The sequence below is a fragment of the Neolamprologus multifasciatus genome, chromosome 11 (assembly GCF_963576455.1).
Source record: "Neolamprologus multifasciatus chromosome 11, fNeoMul1.2, whole genome shotgun sequence".
Classification (NCBI taxonomy): Eukaryota; Metazoa; Chordata; class Actinopteri; order Cichliformes; family Cichlidae; genus Neolamprologus; species Neolamprologus multifasciatus.
Genome location: NC_140449.1, coordinates 22323986 through 22334208, shown reverse-complemented (window position 1 = coordinate 22334208; position 10223 = coordinate 22323986). Strand labels below are relative to the sequence as shown.

General features: G+C 39.0%; 1 protein-coding gene across 1 annotated transcript in view; it reads right to left on the bottom strand.

Annotated features, from left to right (window-relative positions):
- Positions 1 to 4924: 4924 nt before the first annotated feature.
- ephb6 (eph receptor B6) overlaps positions 4925 to 10223 on the bottom strand; it is a 47207-nt gene continuing 41908 nt past the window's right edge. The window contains exons 16-19 of the mRNA XM_085176888.1: positions 9996 to 10145; positions 8751 to 8935; positions 8481 to 8639; positions 4925 to 6418 (exon numbers count right to left, since the gene is read on the bottom strand). Coding sequence (XP_085033014.1) covers positions 6313 to 6418; positions 8481 to 8639; positions 8751 to 8935; positions 9996 to 10145 — 600 coding nt within the window. The 3' untranslated portion in view covers positions 4925 to 6312. The remainder of the gene's footprint in view (positions 6419 to 8480; positions 8640 to 8750; positions 8936 to 9995; positions 10146 to 10223) is intronic.

Genomic DNA, 10223 nt, shown 5'->3' with positions numbered 1-10223 from the left:
CCTCTGCCATCTGGAAAATTCCAGGTCACATGAGTCATTCTCATATTACTCTTTAGTTCATCATCAGATTTTTTCAGTGTTAAAAATATTTTGAGTCTTTCTTTGACCCCATAATCCTAAATGTGTCATATTTTATACACATGTTTTGAGACGTCAATGTGATTTTTTTTACCCCTTAAAAACCAGATGTGTAAAGTTAGACACATAAAGTGGTGTGAGCAAAAAATATTAAAACTCATATATGTAAATTAACATTTAATTTCTTGTTTAAACAAAATTGTCACAGGCTTCAATAAACACTCCAGTTTTACAAAAAAGGCAGTTATTTCATGGTTCAGGCTTCAGATGGGACGAAGTAAATGTTCACTCAGTACTTTGCAGAAAATATTTTAATTTCATTTGCAAGGTTATACTGCAAATGAAATCAAATATACATAATATAATTTTTAACAACTGTTCAGCCTACATGAGTGCAATGTCGTTGTAAAATGAAAAAGAAAAAGTCTGTTATAAAAAATAATGCTATTTTCAAATTTTGTGAATTACTGTTTCCTTAAAGTTTTTAGAGAGGGTAATTAAAATTAAAGTTTTAGATTAAAGCGGGCTTGTCTGTCTTTATGTGATCAGAATTTAAATTAAAGCATATTTTTTATTTAAATCTTGAACCAACTGCACCTTTTTAACATTCTTCATCTTCATCAACAGTCTGACATGCACAGTGTTTATTTGAGCCTTTGTGTTTAACTTAATGTCAGTGGAAGATAGTTTATATGAGTTAAATGTAACCAAGTAAATAAGTAAAATGTATTTATGTAGAATCATTGTAGACAAGGATCACAAAGTTATTCACAACAATAATCAAATAAAAACATAGAGATTAAAACACAACAATAATATTCATAATTTAAAAGCAAGCCTGTACAAGTAAGTCTTGAGCTACTTTTTAACTGTTTCATTGCAGCCCACAGAAACTAAATCTGAACTGTAGTGGTGCATACCATAGTTAAGAAGCCACAACCTCAAACAGACAGTCTCTTTTAATGTTCAGTCCAGAAAGATGAACCACCAACAGGTTTTGGCCCAAAGATCTCAATGACCTGCATTTTTTATATGACTGCAGTTCACTAATGTAAGCAGGCATTCAACCATGAATAGCTCTGGAAATAATCACAAAGATACATAATGCAAAGACAGCAAAATAGGTGTCAAGTGAGATCACTAGAGAGCCTAATAAGTAGCTGCACTTTGCAGTGAGTGATTTGTAAGTGATCCAAAAAGGACTTCCTGAGGCCAACGTACAGTGAATTACAACTTTGAGGAAAGAAAAGCATGAATTATCATTTCTAATTCTGACTTGGACACCATTCGACTGAGGCGGGCAGCATTTCACAGATAAAATGCAGGATCCCACAAGGCTATTGATATGTGTATTAAAACTAAGAGCCTGATCAAATCTGACACCTACATTTTTGACATTTGATTGAAACAATGATGAAGACCCAAGACTAATAATCGGAGTGCAAACAAAGCTGTCAGTAGCCCAAACAAAAACTTTTCTCTGTGTTAAGTGAAAATAATTAGCAGCCATCCAGTTCTGTATGGCATCAATACAGTCTTAAAGGATTTACAACATTCTTTGGAGTAAAAGAAATGTACAATTGGATATTATCTGCATAACAATGATATGAGACACATTCAAATGTGTTGAAGTGATAGCAAATACATCTTGATGCATTCTCAATCACCCAGGAAAGTAAATCTCCAAAAAGTTGATTCTGTTCATCTGGACCTAGCGTTTTGTGGGAGAAACGTTTCATCACTCATCCAAGTGACTTCTTCAGTCTCAGCTGACTGCAGGTTTCCCCAATCTTATAAACAGGAGAGAAGGACAACCGCTGCCCAAGCGAAAACCTGTAGTGATCCCATATGTGTCAGGAGTATTGGAGCAGTTAAGACACATTTTTTCTAAACACTGGGTCTCTGTGGCTTTTAAACCCCAAAACACGCTGCGCCAAAAATTGGTCCACCCCAAGGATCGGGTCCCCCGACACAAACAGAGTAACATAGTGTACGCTGTTAAGTGCCAGGAGGATTGCCAGGATTTATACATCGGGGAAACCAAACAACCTCTGGTTTGGCGAAGCGGATGGCACAACACAGAAGAGCTACCTCGTCAGGCCAGGACTCTGCAGTCTATTTACACCTACAGGCCAGTGGACACTATTTCAAGGATGAGGATGTACACATCCTGGACAGGGAGGAACGCTGGTTTGAGCACAGAGTCAAGGAGGCCATTTACGTGAAAAGGGAAAGACCATCTCTGAATCGAGGAGGAGGCCTAAGGGTACATCTTTCGCCATCTTACAATGCTGTGATTGCAGCCATTCCCCAACTCTCTGTGAATGGTACTCATGGCCATTGATCAGAGGTCTTTGATCAGTGGTCATGAGAATTTGCAGGAACTGACCTCCCAGCCCATTGTTCCTTCAGTGAACTGGTTTCAGTCATTATGCAAATGTACTGTTTATAAGATTTGGGTAAACCTGCAGTCAGCTGAGACTGAAGAAGTCACTTGGATGAGTGACGAAATGTTTCTCCCACAAAACGCTACGTCCAGATGAACAGAATCAACTCTTGGAGATAGCAAATACAGTGCAAACAGAACAGGTCCCAAAATAGAACCTTGGGACACACCATAGCACAAAGTTGCAAATGAGGACACCAAGCTGTCAGCAGAAACTGAGTAAGTTCTGTCTGGAAATAAGAATTAAAAACATTTTAAGTCTGATCCAGAGATGCCCAGCCATGTTGCTAACCTGTCAATAGAAATACCATGATCAACTGTGTCAAATGTAGCTGAACAATGTTTTCATCTGCATCTCTCTTCACTAAAATGCCATGAGAAACTCTAAGAACAGCAGTTTCATTAAGGCGATAGATCCTAAAGTCAATAGTTCAAATTATTTGCAATTGAAAAGGGGGAAAAAAAATCTGAATTCATTGGAGGGTCTGTAAATGGTTTTGTTGTGTGTGTTTCGCTGATGTTGCTTTTGTGCTTTAATTTAAGAACAGTTTCAATAAAGACTTAATATTACAATTCATACCATTGTAAAATTTTTAATGTAAAATCCTAGTCTGCAAAATAACAGCTGTTAATAGTTACCACATAGATGTGTAATTTTACTCTGCAATGTAAAAGAATAGAAAATGCATGAAGTTGAAAAGATCTTAAAGCTGTCTATGGATGATAATTCCTAAAGTAAAGTTTTGTTGGTGTAAATATTGTTATAATTATCCCGCAGTTTGACATTGGGATGCAATGCTCTGCAGTATGAAAAATATATATACAGTAAAATACAGCAAGGCACCAGCCAGATTACTCTGGCAGCCATGAAATGGAGGTTTGTGTAGTCTTTACATCAGTCCAGATCTGCTCCGATATCAGCACAACTGGGACATGTGGGAGACCTGTTTCTGTTCTTGGATTACTGCTGATCCCAGCAGATCTCTAACTCTGATTTCACACAAACCTGCTGATGTGTGGAACGTGAAGTGCGAGCAGTCCGAGAAGTTCACTTTTGGACACTGTGAAGGTGATATTAGCGGAACAAGGTGAGCCTTGTTCAAACCAGGGGAAATGTTTACATATTTTTTCAAGCGAAATGTGACCATAAATATGTAAATCTGTGACCATGTTAGTCATTCTGTTGCTTTGTCCGTGACCGTGACATGCCACTTGTGTTTATCTTTTGTTACACAATCTTCTGACACTATTGTTTGACCATGACAGATAGATAACTTGTTTCTATAAACTATTTTTGGTCAAAAACCATGCAGACTGCTGTCATGCTGTATGTACTGTTTGGCTCCTTTGAGAAGGTAAATAAAGCTACCACAACCATAATGTATAATATAGTATTAGTTTTATATTTGAAAAAGTAAAGTTTTAAAATAAATGTCATAATGTAACACATCTGAGAAAAACTTAAAGGTGCCAATCCATGAAATCATGAGTAATTTGCACCTTTCTTTCATTATCCTTCCCCTTAGCTGCAACCTGATTTCTTCCTCTGTCTCACATCTTTTGCACCAAACATGATGTTAAACAAGAAAAATCTATCATGTATTCTTTCCTCTTGGTTATATGGGCAATTTGTGTTGCTCATTCTTTATTACTGCCATCATGTCAAATTCACATCAGTCAAAATTAAACAATAATTACTATTGTTAAGCAAAACAGTCCCAGAGCACGATGCTTCACTGTTTCGTCTCAAACATGGCTCTTGGCATTGTGGCCAGCTCAATCTTTGTCTTTTCTGACCATAAAACCTTTCTCCAGCTGCAAGTTTTAGTCAATTTTTAAGGTGCTGATTTTAGAAACAGGTTTCTTTCTTAGTCGGCACCCAAATTGTTGACACAGCTGAATAATTTGTACTAACGTGTAGGTTTTTTTTGACGATCTTGTAATCCCTGGTTGTTTAGAAATAACTCTACTAAACTTTCACAGCTCTCCTTAGATCTTCACAGAGCTCCTCGGATCTTCCAATGAGAATTAGATTTAAGTAAATGTATGTATATATTTGAACCTATATGTATCCTTTTGACCCAGGGTTTATTAAAGATTACGATGACTAAATTACATGTCATTAATGCCCATGAGGAGCATATGTAAACTTACAACTTGCCAAAGTTTATATTAACAATGGTTTAGTCTCAGGATTCAAAACATATACTTTGTGCTGTTTGCATGTGTGGGTGGTGTCATGCTTGCGTCTTCTGAACTGAATCATTCATTTGCCTCCTGAAAATGACTGTATTCATTATTTTCTTTTTGCAAGTCATATTTAATATCACAACTGTTTCCAGATAATTGTTATTTTTATATAAGAGCAGAACGGATGAGAAAGAAAATGCAGGAGACTGCTTCTTTAAATAAAATCATATTTATTTTACAAATTTGCACAATTACGGAACAGTGGTGAACATTCATACAAGTAAACACCTATAAATGTGTGTAGCCTGACACACTTGTCTCACACGCACGCACACACAGACACACTCACTCACACTCACTCACACACATCATGTACAGCATGTACGCAATAACAGAGTTTCATATACAGCACACAGACATACGGGCAGCTACCTACAAAGCATTTTGCTTCCTTCCTTCAAGTGTAAATCAGATCAGATTTTGTCCATCTTGCTCATTTCACACATTCACAATGCTCCAATGACTCAGTGTCGTTACTCTAGCAATCAAACAAAAGAGGTGAAGTGTGAAATGCAGACATACTGTAAAGGTGGGTGCTGTCAGCTTCTGTTTCCATCGCAGGCAGAAGCTCGTGTTTGCAGCTGAGGTGAAGTTTGTTAAGTGTTTTAGAGTAAGTGAGCTCTGCTGTCACTGAGAGGCTCTACAGTGAGTTGCACAAACAGGGCAGCTCTCAGACCTTGGATATGTCTTCTAAAGGCGGATTAAAAAAAACAAAACAAAACATGGCTTACATTTATTAAAAGCCTTTTCGTGTTTAGGTTTGATTTTCCCAAAATTATGGCAGTGATTGCTATATAACTTTAAGGATCTGCAGTACCGACTTTGGACTGGTGGTTCATAGTATTTGCTGTAACACTGAACAAGCTACACATTTTTCTGACAGCTAACGGTAACACCTCATTAGGTGATTCATTAGCTGCTAGGTAACACTGTTTGTTTAGCATTTGGCATTTAAAGTGGAGAGGAAGTGATACAACTTTACAAATAACTCAAAAAAAATTAGAAAAAGGCTTTGATTGTCTTCACGCAATTCTTTGTGAGGAGAGATCTCCCTAGATACTTTAACAAAAAAAATACTTTTGTGGTTTTATTGAGCACAGAGGAAACAGAAGCATTTCAGGCAAGGTGAGTAGAGGAGGAGGAAGGGAGAGTTTGGACTGCAGAGGGGGGAGGAGAGGAGAAGGCAGACAACAATAAAGTGAAATCTAGTGGAAAAACATAGAGGAATCTTTAAAGTCCTCCTTGTCAGCAACTTTCTAGCCTCACTTTGAGTTGGGCCGCAGCTCCTGTAGTGTATCTCTCTTCTGTTAGTCGTCTCGAATGACTGGCTGAGAAAGTCTTTTCTCACTGCTTCTGGTTGCAGTGTCAGGTATATCAGAATAAACATAGTGGCACTGTTAGCTGATTATCTCGCTCTCTTTTTTTTTTTACGGTTAAAATGTGCACCATCCAAATAAAATGTTGCGGAAACTGGACGCAACAAGCAAAGGAATGTGAAGCCCATAAATCCACAGCACAGGGTGTATTGCTAGTAGGTTTCAGACCTCCACCTGCCCCTGTGTCAGGTGAGCCCTGAGCTGCTGGGCTGCACTGACGATCTTCCTCTGGTGTCCCAGCAGGTTCACGCCGAGATCCTGGACGTCTCTGAAAGAGAGTTCAGACAACAATATTCAAATCTTGACAAAATCAATATGTAAGAGCAACATAAAATTACCAAGGTAATTTTCTAACAGTTTGGATTATCCCAGAAAGTTGAGTCGGTTCACCTGGAAGTTGCATTTTCTCCCACTGAAAACACAACTTTCTGGAATTTCCTTACCAGGATGATTGAACATGCATCAATACAGATTGGATTTTGACACAGAAAATCTAACAACCCCTTTGTGCTATTTTCTAATGTGAAAAAGAACAACCCCAAAAAAACGTAGGCAATTGGACATCTTTAAGTTTACGGACCTCAGAACTGAAGAAAACCTCCTAGATGAGATGTGAAACAACTACACAAACTACACAGTTGCCTTCTTGTTTTCAAGCTCTTCAGACTACCATGAGCCGAATGACTGAAAACCTGCACAAGGAGGTTGTAGCAGAAGTTTGAGCTTTATTTTTACACCTTGTTGCTGCTGCTTGGTTAGCGTTAGATGCTGAAACCGCATTATTAGATTGAATACAATCAATCTGGCTCCACATTAATTGCAAAAACAATATTGCAGTCCACATTGGCTTGTCTTCCTCCCCTCACCCAAGTGGCACATGGCTGCCCTTCCCTGACCCTAAATCCGCTGGGGGTTACTTCCTGTTAAAAGGGAATTTTCCCATCCTACTGTTGCCAAAGTGCTTGCTCAAAGGGGATCATATGATTGTTGAGGTTTTCTCTGTTTTGTAGGGTCTTTACCTTACAACATAAAGTGCCTTGAGCCAACAGTTGTTGTGATTTGGCATTATATAAATAAAACTGAACTGAATTGAATATTTTGTTGTGAAACTCCTTTTTGATGTGCAGAAATTGTTTTAAATGTGTTTTATAAAGAAAATTAGATTAGAATCAGGAAGAAAAACTTCTGAGATCAACAACAAAACCTGTGCGAGACATACAGGTGTAATCTACAACGTTTTATGATGATGGTTGAAATCGGAGCTCAAGCATGGGTTCTTCATGCATTCGTTCCTCTTGGACCTTCTTGGACCCTCGTGCTAACTACTGGCCCACCATTCTGTCCCTATTCTATTCTAAGATTGTTTAAAGAATTCTATCTACAGGTTGCAGAAGTTTCTCCTTTCCTTATCTTATGGTGACGTGTTTTGGTTATCAGATACCTACAAAAACTGCAAAATCCTCTCGGCTATGTGTCCCTCATCAGTTGCACCATCAGAGCACCTTTATCTCATGGTGTCTGTTTCATAACACTAAAGGAGTGCTCAGTGAGTTGCAATGAGACACCTACAGGTCCTGACCAAGCACCAGTATGCAGGGCTGCACTGAAATGAAATGCACAAAAAAAAATCGGCCTTGGCACTTTTGTTGTAGTCGGTCTACCGCGTCTCTCTCTCTCTCCCTTCATCTATTTTCTTATTATTCTAATTTCATTTCCCTCTGTCTGTTTCTCACTCTGTTTTTGGGACTGGTGTCCCTCCGCCTGCACAGCTTATCCACAGCTAGTGCTGCAGCTGCCTCCTGTGTCTATGAAGGCTCATTACTGCTTGTTGCTGGTACATTACTACTGTTGACGGCGCAGCAGCATTTGCCCTGACAGCTAACATGTTGCTCAATTTGACATTTCCTGTATCTATTTCTAGCTTCTCTTTCTTTGTCTCTCTTAGCTTTCAGCGCCACCTTTTCAGCTCTTCTTTCACACTAAACTCTGTTCAATAAGGTGTGTAAGAGCACAGCAAAGATTGGGGAGGGTCCAGTTGCATAAAGAGATTTGATAGGGCAATACAGTAATGAAAATGAACAAAAAGGCTGCCAGTGCTTTTGGCACTGTCTAAAAGTGTGTCAGCCCACTGGGCTCTTTACCACTATGCAACAACTTGACTTGAGGTTTCAGTGGATACCAGGTGGCTGGTGTGCTTGATAATACTCATGACATAGCTAAAATTAAATTAATGACTGATCTAATTAAATCTTAAGTCAAGAAGCCAGCTTTAAAAATGTTTGATATATTTTTCTGTATTTTTAGGTTTGTAACTATCCATGCATACTCACTCCATCGTAAGCTTGCTGACTCTGTCTAATGTGTCCAGGTGCGCTCGATCAAACTCATTCTGATACCTCTCCATCCTCAGCGCTTTCAGCCAATCACTGACCGTCACCACTGACGATAAGTCTGTGGGAGTGGGGCTGAGCAGCGGCTGGGAGCAGCTTCTGTAAATGTCAAAAATGAGAGCACAAGAATCCATAACTGCAGCAGATTGTGCATCACCTGCTGCCTCGGATATGCTTTGCAGGAGCGTTTGCCAGGAGCTGGCGTCTCACCGAGTTGGCTCAGCTTTGAGGGACGCGGGGTGCCTGATGAGTCGATCCAGAGAAGACAGGACTGAGTCGAAACCTGGTCGGTCTGCCCGGTCGGCCTGCCAGCACTGAAGCATTAGAGAGTGGAGGGCAGGGGGGCAGTTGTGGGGGGCCGGGAGACGGTACTGATCTGCTACTGCCTTCATCACCTGCAGACACAAAGAGGAAGGCATCAGACAGAAGTAGGGCAGATGGAGTCTTGTGTAATTAGCCTCCATGAAAGGTCACAGATCACTCAGAGCTTTCAAGAATGACTAAGAGAAAATTATGCAAATTTCATCAGTTTGGCATTTTGTCACTGTTTAAATATGCCTGTTGTGTAACAGGAGGAGGGGGAGGGAAGTACATTTAAGTACTAGAGGGCCACATTTGTGTAATAATACGTTTATTCCTCTAGATTACTGAAATATTGTACATAATGAAGGCTGTTTTAACAGCTTAAGCATTTAAAATATGATTTACACAGCATAAATTCATCTTTATTTTGCAGATACAGTATTTTCTGCATCTGTCAGCGTCAGTAGTGATTTTATTTTATTGGTACTTTATTGCTACATGATGCACTGAATGCAAAATTTAGGAGATTTTTTGTTAAAAACTTCACATTGGCTGAGAGAGATGCCTAATCCATGAGCTTGGCGTAACGTTAATTTGGGCTAAAGAAGGACTTCATTAGATCACTGTGATCCCATTTATTGACTTCATGAGCACCTCATTCTTATGAATGATATGAATGCTATAGCTCAGGAACAGCTGGAAGGAATATTTATGGCGCAAATATCCGTTTGTACTCGAAGATGAAGTTCAAGATCACTTTGATGTCACGTTTTTGGATGTATCTTAAGAACTTATATGCAAAATATGAAAAAAAAAATCCCAAAGGTCAGCTTCGCTTTGACATCATAATGTTAAATACACTTTTCTGTCTATTATTTAAAACATGAACAGAGGGCACCTTTAGTCCAATACTGAATTGCTGTTGGTGATATGTAATTTCTTGAACACTTTATTAAATGATGTATTATAAGACTTTTAAAAACTCAGATGTAAATTGCCACCTGACAAGTTAGTGGAAGAACACAACAGCAAAACAGTAATTCTAGTTATCTGTATATTGTTACACCATAATAAAGATAAGTGCACTATAGCAAGGGTTTTTTGCACATTTGCTTCTTTAACAATTCAGGAAACATTTTTCTTCATACTCACCTCTTGATTGCTCATGTCCCAGTATGGACGCTCTCCGTAGGACATAACTTCCCACATCAGTATTCCAAAGCTCCAGACATCACTAGCTGAACTGAACTTGCGATGCTGAAATGCTTCAGGTGCCGTCCATCTCACAGGAATCTTACTGCCCTGATAGATGAAAACAGAGCAAAAACATATACAGTCACTCAGTGATGATGGAAACCAAGCTAAAAGGCGCTCCTTCCC